The 24,286-nt window shown below is 43.0% G+C and overlaps 1 protein-coding gene across 3 annotated transcripts in view; it reads left to right on the top strand.

Annotated features, from left to right (window-relative positions):
* Positions 1 to 24,286, top strand: part of LOC115166695 (tumor protein p53-inducible protein 11) — a 63,175-nt gene that overhangs the window by 27,478 nt on the left and 11,411 nt on the right. For all 3 annotated transcript variants that reach the window (XM_029720408.1, XM_029720407.1, XM_029720406.1), the window contains exons 3-5: positions 9,219 to 9,277; positions 19,830 to 19,878; positions 21,065 to 21,155. In XM_029720408.1, coding sequence (XP_029576268.1) covers positions 9,219 to 9,277; positions 19,830 to 19,878; positions 21,065 to 21,155 — 199 coding nt within the window. The remainder of the gene's footprint in view (positions 1 to 9,218; positions 9,278 to 19,829; positions 19,879 to 21,064; positions 21,156 to 24,286) is intronic.

Raw genomic sequence — 24,286 nt, 5'->3', positions numbered from 1 at the left:
CACGCAGACGCTCGCGAGCAGTGTGGGTGCAATGATTTGAATAACATGGGTACATTTATTTTGCAACGCGAGCGGTGTGGTCAGCATGTTAGAGTCATAGCAGACATGGAGACTTGGTATAGAATTCAATACAGGGGCCTTGTTTGTAGAGACAGCCTTTGAAAGTGAATTTGATACCGTGGACACATGTTCATAGTGTCAACAGCAGACACAGCAGATGGCAACCTGGTACAGAATTGAACTGGCTCTCTGTGTACAGAGATGGCCTTTGATCAGGCATCCAACACCTGACTCCATGTCACCTCTATTGCTGCACGTACATACACTCTCTCTCTGTGTTTCTCTACATCTGTCTCTCTCTCTGTTTCTCTCTCTCTCTCTGTTTCTCTCTTTCTCTCTCTGTTTCTCTCTCTCTCTGTTTCTCTCTCTCCTTCTCTCTCTCTCTCCATCTATCTCTCTCTCTTTCTCTCCATCTCTCTCCATCTCTCTCTCTTTCTCTCCATCTCTCTCTCTTTCTCTCTCTCTCCCCCTCCATCTCTCTCTGTCTTTTTCTCCATCTCTCTCTCTGTTTCTCTCTCTCTCTCTCTCTGTTTTCTCTGTTTCTCTCTCTCTCTCTCTCTCTGTTTTCTCTGTTTCTCTCTCTCTCTCGCTCCCTCTCTCCTATAGATTGTTGTTGACAGTACAAACATGTCTTCCTACCATGTGATGATGAAAGCTTCCTAGGGTCAAAGACATTGCAGGTATTAAGTAAATGAAATGCTGAACACAGTTTTGGGAGGAATATTCATGCTCTGTCAGCATGGTGTGATTTTTGGATTCGTTATATAATTATTATTGAAATATTTCTGGAGATCAAGTCTTTACGACACAATCTAAGTTTGTTTGTCACATGCACAGAACACAGAGGGTGTAATGGTACAGTGAAATACTTACTACAGCTGTTCCTCAACAGTGTAAATGCAATAGATTAGGAAAGGACTAGAAGGCACTCAACCAACTTAAACCAAAAAATATATACACTACCGTTCAAAAGTTTGGGGTCACTTAGAAATGTCCTTGTTTTTGAAAGAAAAGCAAATTTCTTGTCCGTTTAAAATAACATCAAATTGATCAGAAATACAGTGCAAATGGTGTTAATGTTGCAAATGACTATTGTAGCTGGAAACGGCAGATTTAGTTTTTAATGGAATATCTTCATAGGCGTACAGAGGCCCATTATCAGCAACCATTACTCCTGTGTTCCAATGGCACGTTGTGTTAGCTAATCCAAGTTGATCATTTTAAAAGGCTAATTGACCATTAGAAAACCCTTTTGCAATTATGTTAGCACAGCTGAAAACTGTTGTCCTGATATAAAGAAGCAATAAAACTGGTCTTCTTTAGACTAGTTCAGTATCTGGAGCATCAGCATTTGTGGGTTCGATTACAGGCTCAAAATGGCCAGAAACAAAGACCTTTCTTCTGAAACTCGTCAGTCTATTCTTGTTCTGAGAAACTAAGGCTATTCCATGCGAGAAATTGCCAAAAAACTGAAGATCTCGTACAACGCTGTGTACTACTCCCTTCACAGAACAGCGCAAACTGCCTCTAGCCAGAATAGAAAGAGTGGGAGGCCCCGGTGCACAACTGAGCAAGAGGACAAGTACGTTAGAGTGTCTAGTTTGAGAAACTGACGCCTCACAAGTCCTCAACTGGCAGCTTCATTAAATAGTACCCGCAAAACACTAGTCTCAACGTCAACAGTGAAGAGGCGACTCCGGGATGCTGGTCTTCTAGGCAGAGTTCCTCTGTCCAGTGTCTGTGTTATTTTGCCCATCTTAATCTTTTCTTTTTATTGGCCAGTCTGAGATATGGCTTTTTCTTTGCAACTCAGCCTAGAAGGCCAGCATCTCGGAGTCGCCTCTTCACTGTTGACGTTGAGACTGGTGTTTTGCGGGTACTATTTAATGAAGCTGTCAGTTGAGGCCTTACAAGTGGATTCAGCACCACAGACAGAGATCAGAATTCCTGCGATTTGACAGAGGAAAAATTAAACACGATAAGACGTCTTTTTAAATAACTTGATGTTTGTGAACAGGCTTCCGACAGTCACTGACACACCTTTCATGCAATGGGCGTCGCACATAATGAGTCCGAAACTCTTCACAGATGCTGGACAAACAGAATGTCCAATATATGAATGAAAAAGGGGAATGTCTGACTGTTTTGCTGCTAGTGATGTTTTAATAAAACATTTGTGATGAGGATACTGCGTGGGCCTGCGCTGGCTAAACCAATGACGTAACTACCCCGGCTACCGCTAAGACCAGCTGGGGTCGTTCTTAAATATCTCTAGTTGCTCTGACTGAAATATCTAGATATTTTTAGGAGATATCTCAAATATTTCTACCTGTCCCACCTCAGCGGAAGCAAGCTGATATTAGACAGATGAAAATGCAAGTGCGGCAGTTTTTTTACACAATGAAATTGCAAACTAACGTGCGTTTGACACTTGCGCCTCCTTCGCTCCAGAGGAAAATAGAACCCGGAGTGTTAAAGACCAGGTAGCCAAGGCAACCATGTTGCCTGTCACAGTCAAGCCTCTACTCTCAAACCTGTGCTGATGACGTGACGTTGTTTTCCAGATGGTCTGTTTCACTTGTCAGAATCCATCAGTCACCCAGATAGGTCTACAATATATTCAGTCACCCAGATAGGCCTACAATGCATTAATTCACCCAGATAGGCCTACAATGCATTAATTCACCCAGATAGGCCTACAATACATTTATTCACCCAGATAGGTCTACAATACATTTATTCACCCAGATAGGTCTACAATATATTCAGTCACCCAGATAGGCCTACAATGCATTAATTCACCCAGATAGGCCTACAATATATTCATTCACCCAGATAGGCCTACAATACATTCATTCACCCAGATAGGTCTACAATACATTTATTCACCCAGATAGGCCTACAATACATTTATTCACCCAGATAGGCCTACAATGCATTAATTCACCCAGATAGGTCTACAATATATTCATTCACCCAGATAGGCCTACAATACATTCATTCACCCAGATAGGCCTACAATACATTCATTCACCCAGATAGGCCTACAATACATTCATTCACCCAGATAGGCCTACAATACATTCATTCACCCAGATAGGCCTACAATACATGTATTTACACAGATAGGTCTACAATACATTGTCGCCCAGATAGGCCTACAATATATTTAGTCGCCCAGATAGGCCTACAATATATTTAGTTGCCCAGATAGGCCTACAATACATGCATTGACTTTGGGGACATGTTTACATTCACTTAAGGAATCACATGTGTTTTGACATGTTGTAGTTCTCTCTGTCTGAGAGCTGGAGATGTTCTTGGCTCTTATTTCAGGCCAAAACATCTTTTTCCTTCTATTTTGTGAGAGATGGGGCCCTTTTCAACACAAACTATTTCATTTTCTCACCCTTCCAAGTCACAAGGCTGTATCACAACCGGCCGTGATTGGGAGTCCGATAGGGTGGCACACAATTGGCCCAGCGTCGTCCTGGTTTGGCCGGTGTAGTCCGTCATTCTAAATAAGAATTTGTTCTTGACTGACTTGCCAAGTTAAATAAAGGTTAAATAAAACAAACGTGGTATTATACTTTGCTGCAAACCTCATTGTAAATAAATACATATCTAACGGGAGTGTGAACATGTCCGCAAAGCCAAACACCTCTAGAGTTTATAGTTTTTACTGTTTGTGTCACTTCCTGTTCACTATTTTCTCTCTTAGCCTCACAACCAATTGTGAGGATATCATGTCAATCCTGGTCCGTCCAACTACTGTGTCTGAATCTCTTCACGTGGCTCTTGAGAAAGACTCTCACCCTGATATCAGAGTTTTATATCGGGCACCAAATCTGGAAATAAACATTATGGAGGAAATGGGAGGAGAAGATTGACTAAAGAAGAGATTTAGTCCAGTCAGATAGAGATGCATGCTGGGGGTTTTGGACCTTGCCTTCAATAGTGTTGCTACATCCATTGTGGACTTATACATTAATGACATGTACCCATTGATTCTTAAAGAACATAACTTTTATAAATGCCTCATCAGCCTAGTTCAACCCAAAATACAAGCTTGTTTTACTACAATGTTGGTAGACAAAGTTAATGTAAACAAACGCTGTATAGACTCAAAACATGGTTAAAACGATCAGGTTAGTCCCTGCCTCCATAGCTCGGGTCTATGCATTTGAGAGTGGGTACATTTCTCCAGCCCCATCCCTCAGCTTCTTACCGAAACAGTACACTTTGTTATTGTTTAAACTGCAGATGGGTCCTTTAAAGGGTAGAGCAGACCAGGGGACGAATAAAACAGGAACCATGCCGTGGTCGGAGGGGACCTGTATCAGGTCTATTAGATTGTGCCATGGTCGGAGGGGACCTGTATCAGGTCTATTAGATTGTATCGCGGTCGGAGGGGACCTGTATCAGGTCTATTAGATTGTGCCATGGTCGGAGGGGACCTGTATCAGGTCTATTAGATTGTACCGCGGTCGGAGGGGACCTGTATCAGGTCTATTAGATTGTATCGCGGTCGGAGGGGACCTGTATCAGGTCTATTAGATTGTACCGCGGTCGGAGGGGACCTGTATCAGGTCTATTAGATTGTACCGCGGTCGGAGGGGACCTGTATCAGGTCTATTAGATTGTACCGCGGTCGGAGGGGACCTGTATCAGGTCTATTAGATTGTACCGCGGTCGGAGGGGACCTGTATCAGGTCTATTAGATTGTACCGCGGTCGGAGGGGACCTGTATCAGGTCTATTAGATTGTACCGCGGTCGGAGGGGACCTGTATCAGGTCTATTAGATTGTACCGCGGTCGGAGGGGACCTGTATCAGGTCTATTAGATTGTACCGCGGTCGGAGGGGACCTGTATCAGGTCTATTAGATTGTACCGCGGTCGGAGGGGACCTGTATCAGGTCTATTAGATTGTACCGCGGTCGGAGGGGACCTGTATCAGGTCTATTAGATTGTACCGCGGTCGGAGGGGACCTGTATCAGGTCTATTAGATTGTACCGCGGTCGGAGGGGACCTGTATCAGGTCTATTAGATTGTACCGCGGTCGGAGGGGACCTGTATCAGGTCTATTAGATTGTACCGCGGTCGGAGGGGACCTGTATCAGGTCTATTAGATTGTACCGCGGTCGGAGGGGACCTGTATCAGGTCTATTAGATTGTACCGCGGTCGGAGGGGACCTGTATCAGGTCTATTAGATTGTACCGCGGTCGGAGGGGACCTGTATCAGGTCTATTAGATTGTACCGCGGTCGGAGGGGACCTGTATCAGGTCTATTAGATTGTACCGCGGTCGGAGGGGACCTGTATCAGGTCTATTAGATTGTACCGCGGTCGGAGGGGACCTGTATCAGGTCTATTAGATTGTACCGCGGTCGGAGGGGACCTGTATCAGGTCTATTAGATTGTACCGCGGTCGGAGGGGACCTGTATCAGGTCTATTAGATTGTATCGCGGTCGGAGGGGACCTGTATCAGGTCTATTAGATTGTACCAGGGGTGGAGGGGACCTGTATCAGGTCTATTAGATTGTATTGTGGTCGGAGGGGACCTGTATCAGGTCTATTAGATTGTGCCGCGGTCGGAGGGGACCTGTATCAGGTCTATTAGATTGTGCCGCGGTCGGAGGGGACCTGTATCAGGTCTATTAGATTGTACCGCGGTCGGAGGGGACCTGTATCAGGTCTATTAGATTGTATCGCGGTCGGAGGGGACCTGTATCAGGTCTATTAGATTGTACCGCGGTCGGAGGGGACCTGTATCAGGTCTATTAGATTGTACCGCGGTCGGAGGGGACCTGTATCAGGTCTATTAGATTGTACCGCGGTCGGAGGGGACCTGTATCAGGTCTATTAGATTGTACCGCGGTCGGAGGGGACCTGTATCAGGTCTATTAGATTGTACCGCGGTCGGAGGGGACCTGTATCAGGTCTATTAGATTGTGCCTGTATCAGGTCTATTAGATTGTACCAGGGGTGGAGGGGACCTGTATCAGGTCTATTAGATTGTATCGTGGTCGGAGGGGACCTGTATCAGGTCTATTAGATTGTACCGCGGTCGGAGGGGACCTGTATCAGGTCTATTAGATTGTACCGCGGTCGGAGGGGACCTGTATCAGGTCTATTAGATTGTACCTGTATCAGGTCTATTAGATTGTACCAGGGGTGGAGGGGACCTGTATCAGGTCTATTAGATTGTACCGCGGTCGGAGGGGACCTGTATCAGGTCTATTAGATTGTGCCGCGGTCGGAGGGGACCTGTATCAGGTCTATTAGATTGTACCACGGTCGGAGGGGACCTGTATCAGGTCTATTAGATTGTACCACGGTCGGAGGGGACCTGTATCAGGTTTATTAGATTGTGCCGCGGTCGGAGGGGACCTGGTCATAGGCCCACCCACTGGGGAGCCAGGCCCAATCAATCAATCAATCAAATGTATTTATAAAGCCCTTCTTATTTCAGCAGATGTCACAAAGCGCTATACAGAAACCCAGCCTAAAACCCTCAAACATCAATTCAGATGTAGAAGCATGGTGGCTAGGATAAACTCTGTAGAAATGCAGGAACCAGGCTCTATACATTCATGTACATACTACCTCAATTGGGCTGACCAACCAGTGCTCTCGCACATTGGCTAACCAGGCTATCTGCGTTGTGTCCCACCCACCACCCGCCAACCCCTCTTTTACGCTACTGCTACTCTCTGTTTATCATATATGCATAGTCACTTTAACCATCTACCTGTACATACTACCTCAATAAGCCTGACTAACCGGTGTCTGTATGTATCCTCGCTACTTCTATAGCCTCGCTACTGTATATAGCCTGTCTTTTTACTGTTGTTTTATTTCTTTACCTACCTATTGTTCACCTAATACCTTTTTTGCACTATTGGTTAGAGCCTGTAAGTAAGCATTTCACTGTAAGGTCTGCACTTGTTGTATTCAGTGCACGTGACAAATAAACTTTGATTTGATTTGAGGGGTGGCCAGTCCTCTTCTGGCTGTGCCTGGTGGATATTATAACAGAACATGGCCAAGATGTTCAAACGTTCATAGCGGACCAGCAGGATCAAATAATAATAATAATCACAGTGGTTGTAGAGGGTGCAACAGCACCTCAGGAGTAAATGTCAGTTGGCTTTTCATAGCCGATCATTCAGAGTTAGAGACAGCAGGTGTGGTAGAGAGAGAGAGTAAAAATCATCAGGTCTGGGACAAGGTAGCACTTCCTGTGAACAGGTCAGGGATCCACAGCCGCAGGCAGAACAGTTGAAACTGGAGCAGCAGCACGACCAGGTGGACTGGGGACAGCAAGGAGTCATCATGCCAGGTAGTCCTGAGGCATGGTCCTAGGGCTCAGGTCCTCCGGGAGGGGAGGGAGAGAATCAGAATTTGCCCAGCCAATCAGAATTAGTTTTTCCCCACAAAAGGGTTTTATTACAGACAGTAATACTCCTCAGTTTTATCAGCTGTCTGGGTGGCTGGTCTCAGACGATCCCGCAGGTGAAGAAGCTGGATGTGGAGGTCCTGGGCTGGCGTGGTTACACGTGGTCTGAGGTTGTGAGGCCGGTTGAACATATTGTCAAATTCTCTAAAATGATGTTGGAGGCAGTTTATGGTAGAGAAATGAACATTAAATTCTCTGGCAACAGCTCTGATGGACATTCCTGCAGTCTGCATGCCAGCTATCTAAACTTGTAGTAAACATTGTCCAACAGCTCTGATGGACATTCCTACAGTCAGCATGCCAGCTATCTAAACTTGTAGTAAACATTGTCTAACAGCTCTGGTGGACATTCCTGCAGTCAGCATGCCAATTGCACACTCCATCAAAGCTTGAGACATCTGTGGCATTGTGTTGCGTCACAAAACTGCACATTTTAGAGAGTGGCCTTTTATTGTCCCCAGCACAAAGTGCACCTGTGTAATGATCATGCTGTTTAATCAGCTTCCTGATATGCCACACCTGTCAGGTGAGGGATTATTTTGGCAAAGGAGAAATGCTCACTAACAGGGATGTAGACAATCTTTTTGTGCGTATGAAACATTTCTGGGATCTTTTTATTTCAGCTCATGACACCAACACTTTATGTTCAACTGTTGGAGGAGACCTGCACCAGGTGTATTAGACTGTACCACTGATGGGGGGGGCCTGCACCAGGTGTATTAGATTATACCACTGTTGGGGGGGGGACCTGTACCAGGTGTATTAGATTATACCACTGTTGGGGGGGGACCTGTACCAGGTGTATTAGACTGTACCACTGTTGGGGGGGACCTGTATCAGGTGTATTAGATTGTACCACTGTTGGGGGGGACCTGTACCAGGTGTATTAGATTGCACCACTGCCCGTGTTACTCTGCCTGTGTTACTCTGTTACTCTGCCTGTGTTACTCTGCCTGTGTTACTCTGCCCATGTTACTCTGTTACTCTGCCCATGTTACTCTGCCTGTGTTACTCTGTTACTCTGCCCATGGTACTCTGTTACTCTGCCCATGTTACTTTGTTACTCTGCCCGTGGTACTCTGTTACTCTGCCCGTGGTACTCTGTTACTCTGCCCATGTTGCTTTGTTACTCTGCCCATGTTACTCTGCCTGTGTTACTCTGTTACTCTGCCTCTGTTACTCTGCCCATGGTACTCTGTTACTCTGCCCATGTTACTCTGTTACTCTGCCCATGTTACTTTGTTACTCTGCCTGTGTTACTCTGTTACTCTGCCCATGTCACTCTGTTACTCTGCCTGTGTTACTTTGTCTGTGTTACTCTGTTACTTTGTCTGTGTTACTCTGTTACTTTGTCTGTGTTACTCTGTCTGTGTATGTGTTACTCTGTCTCTGTTACTCTGTCTCTGTCTCTCCAGCTGAACCCTGACCCTTACTAGCTGGGTTTCAACCCTGTTGATGTGAGCTGAAAGGGATACTGAATAGTGAAGAGATGAATAACAATAATATTACTGTTTGCTGCAGTGTAAGGCAAATCCATCAATCAATGTATGTTTGTATAGCACTTTCAACTGATACAGTTGTCACCAAGTGCTTGACTTTGGGCTTATGAGTCCCTTTGCTTGTAGAATGGTTAAATGGTTTATTAAATCAAGATGTATTGAATTGAGATGTATTGTGTTTTCTATTTATCTTTCAGATCAGTCAGATGCTCGGAAATCAGATGAGGTTTGGCGTACGAGAGCCAATAGGCCTCAGGTAAGACCAGAGATTGTATATAACAAACATCTTAGAGTAAGATTCCTGATATAGGACCCCCCCCCCCCCCCCCCTGAAGTGTATTGATCACAGTGTGATAGTCTAAGGTAATGAAGTGTGTTTTATCACAGTGTTATAGTCTAAGGTAATGAAGTGTATAGTGTTATAGTCTAAGGTAATGAAGTGTACAGTGTTATAGTCTAAGGTAATGAAGTGTGCAGTGTTATAGTCTAAGGTAATGAAGTGTGTTGATCATAGTGGTATAGTCTAAGGCAGGGGTGGGCAAACCTTTTGGCTCAAGGGCCACATTGACTTTTTGAAACCAATTGAAAGGCCACATACTAAATGTATATATGACAAAACATGTGAAGCCTTTATTCATTTTCACATGGACACGTAACTACTAGTGTACTGTAGGGGTACATACGCTTGCTGAACAATTCTACCCGTGTACCATCTCTACCTTTTGTTTTTTGTGAACAAATTATTCACAAAATGGACATAATTTATAACATCACAGACAGTCAAACACAGACCCTGCATCTCTACCCTTGTTTGATAAAATATGTACAATCAAACTGTACATGTACAATCAAACTTAAAATATGTACAATCAAACTTACAGTCACAATATGCAAACTTAAAAAAAAATATATATATATATTATATGACTGGAGACATGACAAATGTAACAGCAGATGTGTTTAATATATATATATATATAAATATAAATATAAATATAAATGGTAGTGAAACATGGTAAGAGCATCCGTTTCATTTGGAATGGTCTGTTTCTGAAAGCATATTAAGGAACAATTCTCATCTCCATCGTGAGCTATAGTTACAGTTATCCAATCACCTCAGCCCGAATCTGACGGATTTTAGTTATGACCTGTATCCAAGTGCATTGTTGGATAATTCTCACTGCATAACCATCACCATGAAAAAACATTAACATTACCCCAGTCACAGTTATTCAAGTCTTAATGTGAACAATGGGTCTGGTCACCTATCTTGGCAAGGGCATCAAAGTCTGCTGTCATCTTTGATGTAGAGATTCTCAAAACAGCTGACAAGTGGTCTATTGTTCAATTTGACCTGTAACGGGGTTTGTTGTAATTCATGACTGAAAACTTCTGTTGAAACACACAAATGTGGACCCGAATAAAACAAACATCCTTTGGGCTTTTTAATGTTTGGAAACATTGTTTAATTCAGTGAGCCATAGGACTGGTCTATTGCTGCTGTTTTGTACTTCTTCAAAGCACTGTCTCGTTGGGTGTCGATGAGCTTGTGTGTCAAGCAAAGAGTCAAAACAGGACTAAGATTGAATCATACAACACCGTCTCCGACGCTCGGCGGATGTGGCAGGGCTATTACAGACTACAAAGGGAAGCACAGCTGCCAGCTGCCCAGTGACACAAGCCTACAAGACAAGTGAAATTACTTCTGTGCCCGATTTGAGGAAAGTAACATTGAAGCATGCATGAGAGCATCAGCTGTTCCGGATGACTGTCTGATTATGCTCTCCGTAGACGATGTAAGATCTTTAAACAGGTCAACATTCACAAGGCTGCGGGGCCAGACGGATTACCAGGACGTGTACTCCGAGCATGTGCTGACCAACTGGCAAGTGTCTTCATTGACATTTTCAACCTCTCCCTGTCTGAGTCTGTAATACCAACATGTTTTAAGCAGACCACCATAGTGCCTGTGCCCAAGAACACTAAAGTAACCTGCCTAAATGACTACCAACCCGTAGCACTCACGTCTGTAGCCACGAAGCGCTTTGAAAGGCTGGTAATGGCTCACATCAATACCATCATCCCAGAAACCCTAGACCCACTCCAATTTGCATACCGCCCCAACAGATCCACAGATGATGCAATCTCTATTGCACTCCACACTGCCCTTTCCCACCTGGACAAAAGGAACACCTATGTGAGAATGCTATTCACTGACAACAGCTCAGCGTTCAACATCATCGTACCCTCAAAGCTCATCAATAAGCTAAGGACCCTGGGACTAAACACCTCCCTCTGCAACTGGATCCTGGACTTCCTGACGGGCCGCCCCCAGGTGGCAAGGGTAGGTAACAACACATCTGCCACGCTGATCCTCAACACGGGGGCCCCTCAGGTGTGCGTGCTCAGTTCCCCTCCTGTACTCCCTGTTCACTCATGACTGCATGGCCAGGCACGACTCCAACACCATCATTAAGTTTGCCGATGGCACAACAGTGGTAGGCCTGATCACCGACAACGACGAGACAGCCTATAGGGAGGAGGTCAGAGACCTGGTCGTGTGGTGCCAGGACAACAACCTCTCTCTCAACGTGATCAAGACAAAGGAGATGATTGACGGGGCTGCAGTGGAGCAGGTTGAGAACTTCAAGTTCCATGTATCGTTGAGATTTGTCCAGATGGAATTGGTATAGTGTGCATAGTGCTCACTGCTTACCGTACATCCTTCTACTCTTCAGTAGATTATAAACCTTGATGAGAAGCATGCAGTTTTAATGCTGCATTTTATGGGGAGTGATTTAGATGTGATTTAGGTGTGTGTGTGTGTGAGTGTGTGTGTGTGTGTGTGTGTTGTCAGTGTTGTAGTTTAGTTTATTAATTCGACCATTTAAAAAAAACAAGCACACATAAAACTTAAAAGCCATGAATAAAATCATGGAGGATAACACACAATAAAGTCTGGGACTTATTTCCATTGTGGTCCTCTTGAGACAAGATGTCTAGACAAGATCCAACACAGTATGGCAGTGAAATAATCAAACAAAAACAGAGAACAACATCTGTCTCATCATTCCAGTTACATCATAGGGGTTATTCATATGGGCACAGAGGACATCAAACATATTATTACTTTATTTTTAAAGCTGTCCAGAGAGGACGTTGTTTTTATGGGCAGAGGCAACTCATTCCATTCTGAGGCTCCAGTATACAAGAAAGTACCTTTCCCAGCATTACTCCTGAACCTGTATAAGCACACATCAGCAACACCTGATCTGGTGCTGTGATTGTGTGCATCCCTAACACGAGGAAAGTAATGATTACTCGCTTAGATATCTGGGCACAGGACCATAAATACTCCTGTAAACCAAACCTAGTCTAATCTGGGACACCCTAGCCTCAACAGGCAGCCAGTTTAGTTCCTGAAAGCAGCTCCTGCCTATGTGAGTATGAGGACTCACCTTCAACACTACCCTGATCAGCTTATTCTGGGCTATCTGGAGCTTCATAAGTTTAGATAAGTCCCCAAACCAGGAAGTACTAGCATAGTCAAAATGGCATTGAATGAGGGCAGTAGCTAGCACTTTCATGGAGTCCTTATCAAGCAGCTTGGACTTTCTAGCCAAAAACTTAAGTCCTGGCATTAACCTTCCCTAGAACCTTATTGGCCATGCTCACACCTCCCAAGCTTCCATCAAGGATACATCCCAAGTAGCTAACAGAGGTTTTAGTAGTCAGCACCTCACCCCCTATCTCCACTCTGATTTCTGACGACCTACACAATTTAGGTCTGGATCCCAAAATAATTGCTTCAGTTTTCCCTAAGTGCAGAGATAGCTTATTATCTCCAAGCCATTTGCTAATGTAAGTAAGCTCTGTGCTAAGTATGCTCTCCAACATAGTTTTACTTTTGTGAGACACCAGAAGTGTAGAGTCATCCCCATAAAGAGAAAGACAGCAAGAACAAGCATCTTTCATATCGTTAATATACAATAAAAACAGCAGAGGCCCAAGCACGCTCCCCTGCGGAACGCCACAAGTCATTGGTTTTGCCTGAGACAGTGAACCATTAACCTCTACTACTTGGTCCCTTCCTGATAAATAGGACTTTACCCAGCCTAGAGGGATACTGCTTAACCCCAATGCCTCCAGTTTGGAGATTAGGAGAGAGTGGTTAACTGTATCAAAGGCCTTCTGTAGGTCAAGCAGTACCATTCCACACTGATTTCCCTCATCAATCTCTTTCCTGATGAAGTCAGTCAAGTAAAGTAGACATGAATCAATGGAGTAGGTTTTTCTAAAAACCCGACTGAAAATCAGACATTACACCCTGTTTGTTAACATATTCATACATTTTCTCATGTACAATTCTCTCCAGGATCTTTGATGTTACACAGAGGATAGATACAGGCCTATAATTCCCAGGGTCAGACTTTATCCCCTTCTTATACAGAGGAATAACTTTAGCTTGTTTCATGTCTCTGGGAAAGGTGTAGTAATGAAGGTAATGAAGTGTGTTGATCACGGTGGTATAGTCTAACAGGCTGACTACACCGCTCGTGTCGCAAAATAAATGTAGAAATCTATATTATTCAATTATTGCACCCACACTGCTCGCGCGAGCCAATGAGTCTGCGTTGCCAAGGGCTAAAATAGAAGTTAGTTCTATTTGTGACGCAGATCACGCTATAAGTCCTGCCTCTTCCATCTCCTCATTGGTTTATAGAAGCAGGTACCCACGTGCCATCTCCTCATTGGTTATACCCACGTGGGTGACTGAAAGACGAACGAGGTTGATGGCGGTAATACACCTAGTTTATGAAAGTTGCCAATCTCAATATAAAGTCAAGAGAAGAAAAAGCCTAGAAAGAGGAGAGATGACTAGAAACGATTCAGTTGACTGTTTTATGTGTGGATTAATTGTCGGAGTGGAGGACCAGCCACCCTAGTCATGGACTGTTCTCTCTGCTACTGCAGGGCAAGTGGTACCGGAGCACCAAGTCTAGGTCCAAAAGGCTTTCAGCTTCTACCACCAAGCCATAAGACTCCTGAACATCTAATCAAATGGCTACCCAGACCCTTCTTTCCGCTGCTGCTACTCTCTGTTTATTATCTATGAGTCACTTTAATAACTCTACCTACATGTACATATTACCTCAATTACCTCCACTAACCGGTGCTCCCCTCACATTGACTCTGTACCGTAACACTCTGTATATAGCCTCCACATTGACTCTGTACCGTAACACCCTGTATATAGCCTCCACATTGACTCTGTACCGGTACCCCCTGTATATAGCCTCCACATTGACTCTGTACCGGTACCCCCTGTATATAGCCTCCATATTGACTCTGTTCCGGTACCCCCTGTATATACCCTCCACATTGACTCTGTACTGGTACCCCCTGTATATAGCCTCACTATTGTTATATACTGCTGCTGTTGAATTATTTGTTACTTATATTTGAAATTTTTTGTACCTATCTATTTTTTTTTACTTAACACTTTCTCAAAACTTCTTAAAGCATTGTTGTTTAAGGGCTTATAAGTAAACATTTCACTGTAAGGTCTACACCTGTTGTATAATGTGACAAATAATATTTGATTTGATTTGGTGGTGCTTTCTCACTGTGGAAAGACAGGGGGCATGATACAAGCTCCAGCTCAGTGTCAATCTTGTTGAAGTCTGAGAAGCGGCGGGAAAACTCATGCAGGTCGATCAAAGTGCTGCTGTATGTCTCAGTGCGGCACTGCGATGTGGGCGCGGTCACTGCTGTATGTCCACACCGAAAACAAAGACGCCCAGCCAGTCGGTGTCTTTCAACTCGGAGAAGTCGTCAGCTTTACCAACCGTATCAAGGAACATACTGATCTCAGTTCCCACACACGGCAAAATACTTTTCCCAGGCTTAGCCAGAGAACATGGTACAACAAGTCCTGGTGCTCTGCCTCGGTATCATAGAGCAGCCGAATGAACTGACGATGGTTAAGCCTCCTTGCCCGTATAAAGTTGAACTGACGATGGTTAAGCCTCCTTGCCCGTATAAAGATGAACTGACGATGGTTAAGCCACCTTGCCCGTATAAAGATGAACTGACGATGGTTAAGCCTCCTTGCCCGTATAAAGATGAACTGACGATGGTTAAGCCACCTTGCCCGTATAAAGTTGAACTGACGATTGTTAAGCCACCTTGCCCGTATAAAGTTGAACTGACGATTGTTAAGCCTCCTTGCCTGTATAAAGATGAACTGACGATGGTTAAGCCTCCTTGCCCGTATAAAGATGAACTGACGATGGTTAAGCCTCCTTGCCCGTATAAAGTTGAACTGACGATTGTTAAGCCTCCTTGCCTGTATAAAGTTGAACTGATGATGGTTAAGCCTCCTTGCCCGTATAAAGATGAACTGACGATGGTTAAGCCTCCTTGCCTGTATAAAGTTGACAAGTTTTACAACCACTTTGACAACATTTTCCAGCTTTAACACACTTTTACACAGGGCTTCCTGACGAATAATCTTTTACTTTTGTCTTTATAATCTTTTTAGTAGCCCAATGTTTTTACCGGTTAGATTTGGTGATCCATCTGTTGTGACGTTTGTCAGTTTGCTCCACGGTAGATACATTTACATTTAAGTCATTTAGCAGACGCTCTTATCCAGAGCGACTTACAAGTTGGTGCATTCACCTTATGATATCAAAGCCAATTTGATATCATCCATTTTTTTCCCATGCAGGCAGACACCCTGTCAGATAAATCAGAGGCCCTGGTTGTTCACATCATTGATTCCATCGTAAGAATGGAGAGTTGTCCTTTATTCCTCTGAGAAACATGTTAAGTGGAGCGGTGTCTCTGATGTCACTGCTCTCATCCAGTGCTATAGAAAAAAAACAGATCAAAGCCATCTGCTTTTTTTTTTCTTCAACTGGGAGATTAGCTCCTCACCTATCACTTCCACGCGCCTGGTGATGGTTCTGCGTGATAAACTAATTTTCTCAAATTGGCTTTTTCTCTCAGGACAAAATATACCAGCAGTCTCCACCACAAAGTCCCCTTCAGTAAAATGTTTGCTATACTTAGATTTTTATGTGTCGCTACGTAGCTTGCCTTAGTTACGGAGTCTGGAGTAGAGCACCGTTTAGTAAGCGTATTTTGTTGGGCTTTTAAGTTTGTGGCAAGTTTTGAAGCCTTCCTTGCCTTTTCCTGAGAGGACAGATAGCTAGCGTAGTTAGCATGCTTGCTTGAAAAATTACGATTTGAGATTATATTCCTTAAAAACGGCAACACTTTCTTGGCATATCAGACAGTACCGCCTTATGTCCAGTATTAGTATAAAAAAGAGTATTTTGCTGCCCATTCTTCTTTAAAAACACAACATTCAGAGTCCACTTTTCTAATTTTCGCAGCACTTATTTTTCACGTCAAAAGTCGTCAAGCAATGAAGTGGCTATGATGACTGAGCGCATTCTGAATCAGACTGTAGGCCGAAATACAGTGCGCGCTTGCCAGGCTACAGCGCCATCTATTGGGGGTTGTTTGTGTATCATGGAATGAGTCATTTTAGGCCAAAAATCTTAACTCAAATATAATAATATTTATTACATTTAAAAAATGTCTCGCGGGCCGTTCTTTGCCCCCCCCCCCCCCCCCCCCCCGGACTGAGGTAATGGAAAGTGTACACATCAAAGCGTGAGTGATGGAGAAGCAGGACATGAAAAGAAAATGAATGTCCACTGACTCCAGGCCAAATGCCACACTATTCCATATATAGTGCACTACTTTAGACCAGGACCCAAAGGGACTATGTAGGGAATAGGATTCCATTTGGGATGCAGCCAGTGTTTACTGCTCCCAGCAGCCAGAGATAAAAGGTGTTGCGATCTTAACAGAAGCTTCATTATTCAGACATTAGATTTCCTCTCTCATTTAGTTCCTTCTCACTATCTGTGTCCCAAATGGCACCCTATTCCCTATATAGTGCACTACTTTTGACAAGAACCCTGTTCAAAAGTAGTGTACTTAATAAGGGAATAGGAGTGCCAATTGGTACACTTACATTCTCTAATACCAGTAGGCCTTTCATATGGTTGTTATAGTGTGAAGAGAAAAGGATCCTTATAGAACCATCAACAGAATATAGGATCCTTATAGAACCATCATCAGAATATAGGATCCTTATAGAACCATCATCAGAATATAGGATCCTTATAGAACCATCAACAGAATATAAGATCCTTATAGAACCATCATCAGAATATAGGATCCTTATAGAACCATCAACAGAATATAGGATCCTTATAGAACCATCATTTAGAATATAGGATCCTTATAGAACCATCATCAGAATATAGGATCCTTATAGAACCATCAACAGAATATAAGATCCTTATAGAACCATCATCAGAATATAGGATCCTTATAGAACCATCAACAGAATATAGGATCCTTATAGAACCATCATTTAGAATATAGGATCCTTATAGAACCATCAACAGAATATAGGATCCTTATAGAACCATCATCAGAATATAGGATCCTTATAGAACCATCAACAGAATATAGGATCCTTATAGAACCATCATCAGAATATAGGATCCTTATAGAACCATCAACAGAATATAGGATCCTTATAGAACCATCATCAGAATATAGGATCCTTATAGAACCATCAACAGAATATAAGATCCTTATAGAACCATCATCAGAATATAGGATCCTTATAGAACCATCAACAGAATATAGGATCCTTATAGAACCATCATTTAGAATATAGGATCCTTATAGAACCATCAACAGAATTTAGGATCCTTATAGAACCATCATCAGAATATAGGATCCTTATAGAACCATCAACAGAATTTAGGATCCTTATAGAACCATCATCAGAATATAGGATCCTTATAGAACCATCATCAGACAGAATATAGGATCCTTATAGAACCATCATCAGAATATAGGATCCTTATAGAACCATCATCAGAATATAGGATCCTTATAGAACCATCAAGAGAATGTAGGGTCTTTATTAGAACCATCATCAGAATATAGGATCTTTATTAGAACCATCAACAGGCAGAATATAGGATCTTTATAGAGCCATCATCAAACAGAATAAAGGATCTTGATAGAAACATCATCAGACAGAATATAGGATCTTTATAGAGCCATCATCAGACAGAATATAGGATCTTTATTAGAACCATCATCAGAATGTAGGATCTTTATAGAACCATCATCAGAATATAGGATCTTTATAGAACCATCATCAGACAGAATATAGGATTTTTATAGAACCATCATCAGAATATAAGATCTTTATAGAACCATCATCAGACAGAATGTAGGATCTTTATAGAACCATCATCAGAATATAGGATCTTTATAGGACCATCATCAGACAGAATATAGGGTCTTTATTAGAACCATCATCAGAATATAGGATCTTTATAGAACCATCAAAAGACAGAATATAGGATCTTTATAGAACCATCATCAGACAGAATATAGGATCTTTATAGAACCATCATCAGACAGAATATAGGATCTTTATAGAACCATCATCAGACAGAATATAGGGTCTTTATTAGAACCATCATCAGAATATAGGATCTTTATTAGAACCATCAACAGGCAGAATATAGGATCTTTATTAGAACCATCATCAGAATGTAGGATCTTTATAGAACCATCATCAGAATATAGGATCTTTATAGAACCATCATCAGACAGAATATAGGATCTTTATTAGAACCATCATCAGACAGAATATAGGATCTTCATAGAACCATCATCAGACAGAATATAGGATTTTTATTAGAACCATCATCAGACAGAATATAGGGTCTTTATTAGAACCATCATCAGAATGTAGGATCTTTATTAGAACCATCATCAGACAGAATATAGGATCTTCATAGAACCATCATCAGACAGAATATAGGGTCTTTATTAGAACCATCATCAGAATGTTGGATCTTTATTAGAACCATCATCAGACAGAATATAGGATCTTCATAGAACCATCATCAGACAGAATATAGGATCTTTATTAGAACCATCATCAGACAGAATATAGGATCTTTATAGAACCATCATCAGACAGAATATAGGATCTTTATAGGACCATCATCAGACAGAATATAGGGTCTTTATTAGAACCATCATCAGAATATAGGATCTTTATTAGAACCATCAACAGGCAGAATATAGGATCTTTATTAGAACCATCATCAGAATGTAGGATCTTTATAGAACCATCATCAGAATATAGGATCTTTATAGAACCATCATCAGACAGAATATAGGATCTTTATTAGAACCATCATCAGACAGAATATAGGATCTTTATTAGAACCATCATCAGAATGTAGGATCTTTATTAGAACCATCATCAGACAGAATATAGGATCTTCATAGAACCATCATCAGACAGAATATAGGATCTTTATTAGAACCATCATCAGACAGAATATAGGATCTTCATAGAACCATCATCAGACAGAATATAGGATCTTCCTGTAGCCTATTTGATATGATAGTTGTACTGTGAGAGAATACAGGAGTACATGAGTTAACTTCCTGTAGCCTATTTGATATGATAGTTGTACTGTGGGAGAATACAGGAGAAGTACAGGACTCATACTGACAGCTGGATCAGTCACTCTGTTTGCATCCTGAATGGCCCAATGGATCCCATTGTTCTCTGATCTCTGTCTAGGGTGTTTCTGATGATCAATATCTGTGTTTATTCCTCTCCTGTGTTTCTGATCAATACATGCATTTATGTCTTTCTTCTGTGTTTTTCTTTCTAGGATATGGATTCTCATGTCTGCTGTTCTGTTCACTACCATAGCCTTAATAGTAAGTACTGTTCATTAGTCAACGGGACTTCTACCATAGCCTTAATAGTAAGTACTGTTCATTAGTTAACGGGACTTCTAACATAGCCTTAATAGTAAGTACTGTTCATTAGTCAACGGGACTTCTACCATAGCCTTAATAGTAAGTACTGTTCATTAGTCAACGGGACTTCTACCATAGCCTTAATAGTAAGTACTGTTCAATAGTCAACTAGACTTCTACCATAGCCTTAATAGTAAGTACTGTTCAATAGTCAACTAGACTTCTACCATAGCCTTAATAGTAAGTACTGTTCAATAGTCAACTAGACTTCTACCATAACCTTAATAGTAAGTACTGTTCAATAGTCAACTAGACTTCTACCATAGCCTTAATAGTAAGTACTGTTCATTAGTCAACTACCCTTCTACCATAGCCTTAATAGTAAGTACTGTTCAATAGTCAACTAGACTTCTACCATAACCTTAATAGTAAGTACTGTACATTAGTCAACTAGACTTCTACCATAGCCTTAATAGTAAGTACTGTACATTAGTCAACTACCCTTCTACCGTAGCCTTAATAGTAAGTACTGTACATTAGTCAACTGGACTTAGCTTGACCTCTCCTGTACTGTATAGATATCTCCCAGTCCAATTGCTTTGACAGCATGGTTCAACCTTGGTCCTGGGGATGGACAGGGGGTGCAGGCTTGTTCTCCAGCCCCACACTAACAACAACACATCGGATTTGACTCATCAAGGGCTTGTTGATTAGTTGAATCAGGAGTGTTATTACCTGGTTGGGGGAAAAGCCTGTAACCCCGGTGTGTGTATATACCCAGAACCAGGACAGAAGACACTACTGCTGTATGGGTTGTCAAGTGTCTCTGGGTCTATCAAAATCCTTATTATACTATGTTGTTGTTATTATTATTTCACAACATATGTAACACTGAGCACTTCTTCCCTCTCTCTCTCACTCTCTCTCCCACTCTCCTACGCTCTCTCTCTCCCCCTCTCTCTCCTCTCCCTCTCTCCCTCTCTCTCCCGCTCTCCTGCGCACTCTCTCTCCCACCTCTCTCTCTCCTCTTCCTCTCCCTCTCTCTCCCGCTCTCTTGCGCTCTCTCTCTCTCTCCCACCTCTCTTTCCCCTCTCTCTCTCCCCTCTCTCTCTTTCTCTCTCTTCCTCCATGTCTCTCTCTACAGGCTCTAGTGTTCCCCAGTCAGCTCTATGAGTTTGTGTTTGAGCTCAGGACCACCAGGATCTCCATCAGACTCTATGGAGGAGCACTACTCAGTAAGGGCTGTCTACTGTGACAGTATCAGACTCTATGGAGGAGCACAACACAGTAAGGGCTGTCTACTGTGACAGTATCAGACTCTATGGAGGAGCACAACACAGTAAGGGCTGTCTACTGTGACAGTATCAGACTCTATGGAGGAGCACTACTCAGTAAGGGCTGTCTACTGTGACAGTATCAGACTCTATGGAGGAGCACTACTCAGTAAGGGCTGTCTACTGTGACAGTATCAGACTCTATGGAGGAGCACTACTCAGTAAGGGCTGTCTACTGTGACAGTATCAGACTCTATGGAGGAGCACTACTCAGTAAGGGCTGTCTACTGTGACAGTATCAGACTCTATGGAGGAGCAGTACTCAGTAAGGGCTGTCTACTGTGACAGTATCAGACTCTATGGAGGAGCACTACTCAGTAAGGGCTGTCTACTGTGACAGTATCAGACTCTATGGAGGAGCACTACTCAGTAAGGGCTGTCTACTGTGACAGTATCAGACTCTATGGAGGAGCAGTACTCAGTAAGGGCTGTCTACTGTGACAGTATCAGACTCTATGGAGGAGCAGTACTCAGTAAGGGCTGTCTACTGTGACAGTATCAGACTCTATGGAGGAGCACTACTCAGTAAGGGCTGTCTACTGTGACAGTATCAGACTCTATGGAGGAGCAGTACTCAGTAAGGGCTGTCTACTGTGACAGTATCAGACTCTATGGAGGAGCACTACTCAGTAAGGGCTGTCTACTGTGACAGTATCAGACTCTATGGAGGAGCACTACTCAGTAAGGGCTGTCTACTGTGACAGTATCAGACTCTATGGAGGAGCACTACTCAGTAAGGGCTGTCTACTGTGACAGTATCAGACTCTATGGAGGAGCACTACTCAGTAAGGGCTGTCTACTGTGACAGTATCAGACTCTATGGAGGAGCACTACTCAGTAAGGGCTGTCTACTGTGACAGTATCAGACTCTATGGAGGAGCAGTACTCAGTAAGGGCTGTCTACTGTGACAGTATCAGACTCTATGGAGGAGCAGTACTCAGTAAGGGCTGTCTACTGTGACAGTATCAGACTCTATGGAGGAGCACTATTCAGTAAGGGCTGTCTACTGTGACAGTATCAGACTCTATGGAGGAGCAGTACTCAGTAAGGGCTGTCTACTGTGACAGTATCAGACTCTATGGAGGAGCACAACACAGTAAGGGCTGTCTACTGTGACAGTATCAGACTCTATGGAGGAGCACTACTCAGTAAGGGCTGTCTACTGTGACAGTATCAGACTCTATGGAGGAGCACTACACAGTAAGGGCTGTCTACTGTGACAGTATCAGACTCTATGGAGGAGCACTACTCAGTAAGGGCTGTCTACTGTGACAGTATCAGACTCTATGGAGGAGCACTACTCAGTAAGGGCTGTCTACTGTGACAGTATCAGACTCTATGGAGGAGCACTACTCAGTAAGGGCTGTCTACTGTGACAGTATCAGACTCTATGGAGGAGCAGTACTCAGTAAGGGCTGTCTACTGTGACAGTATCAGACTCTATGGAGGAGCAGTACTCAGTAAGGGCTGTCTACTGTGACAGTATCAGACTCTATGGAGGAGCAGTACTCAGTAAGGGCTGTCTGCTGTGACAGTATCAGACTCTATGGAGGAGCACTACTCAGTAAGGGCTGTCTACTGTGACAGTATCAGACTCTATGGAGGAGCAGTACTCAGTAAGGGCTGTCTACTGTGACAGTATCAGACTCTATGGAGGAGCAGTACTCAGTAAGGGCTGTCTACTGTGACAGTATCAGACTCTATGGAGGAGCAGTACTCAGTAAGGGCTGTCTACTGTGACAGTATCAGACTCTATGGAGGAGCAGTACTCAGTAAGGGCTGTCTACTGTGACAGTATCATACTCTATGGAGGAGCAGTACTCAGTAAGGGCTGTCTACTGTGACAGTATCAGACTCTATGGAGGAGCACTACACAGTAAGGGCTGTCTACTGTGACAGTGTCAGACTCTATGGAGGAGCACTACTCAGTAAGGGCTGTCTACTGTGACAGTATCAGACTCTATGGAGGAGCACTACTCAGTAAGGGCTGTCTACTGTGACAGTATCAGACTCTATGGAGGAGCACTACTCAGTAAGGGCTGTCTACTGTGACAGTATCAGACTCTATGGAGGAGCAGTACTCAGTAAGGGCTGTCTACTGTGACAGTATCAGACTCTATGGAGGAGCACTACTCAGTAAGGGCTGTCTACTGTGACAGTATCAGACTCTATGGAGGAGCACAACACAGTAAGGGCTGTCTACTGTGACAGTATCAGACTCTATGGAGGAGCAGTACTCAGTAAGGGCTGTCTACTGTGACAGTATCAGACTCTATGGAGGAGCAGTACTCAGTAAGGGCTGTCTACTGCCACTTCTCTGCCAGGGAAACCGCTCAGTCTCACCAGCTATAAATGATTTAAAAACTGTACTTCTTAATATTTAATGGTCCTGTCTCGTTCCTGACTAACTCCTCTAGGGTAGAGTACACTTGTTGTTGATGAACAGTGTTAAAGTGAGGACATGAAGCAGTGCATTCTGGATCCTGTAGTTCATGTTGAGTGACTTGTTGGCCCAGGAAAAGGCACCAGGTATGATAAGAGGATAACATTCAGATGTCTGGAGGGTTTTTCTGCCAGTAAAGAAACTAATATATTTAACTGGATTGTAAAGACCACCTGCTATAACCTTATTCAATTATACATTAAACATTTCCATCTCTAAATCACAATGAGAATACATTATGTAATACAATGCAATCTCACTTTGTATCTCCTTTTAGATGGAACTGGTAAGACCAGAACAAGCGTAGGGTTTAGCTAGCTAAATAACAGGTAGGACCAGAACCAGCTTAGGGCTTACCTAGCTAAATAACAGGTAGGACCAGAACCAGCTTAGGGCTTAGCTAGCTAAATAATAGGAAAGACCAGAACCAGCTTAGGGCTTACCTAGCTAAATAACAGGAAAGACCAGAACCAGCTTAGGGCTTACCTAGCTAAATAAGATAGTAGTAATAATCATGAATGCTTTAATAGTTTTTTTGTCACAGGGTATTAAGAGGTCTATTCAGTCTGCCATGTTTTACAGTATTAT

The sequence above is a fragment of the Salmo trutta genome, chromosome 29, assembly GCF_901001165.1.
Source record: "Salmo trutta chromosome 29, fSalTru1.1, whole genome shotgun sequence".
Classification (NCBI taxonomy): domain Eukaryota; kingdom Metazoa; phylum Chordata; class Actinopteri; order Salmoniformes; family Salmonidae; genus Salmo; species Salmo trutta.
This window is presented reverse-complemented; position numbering and strand designations above follow the sequence as displayed.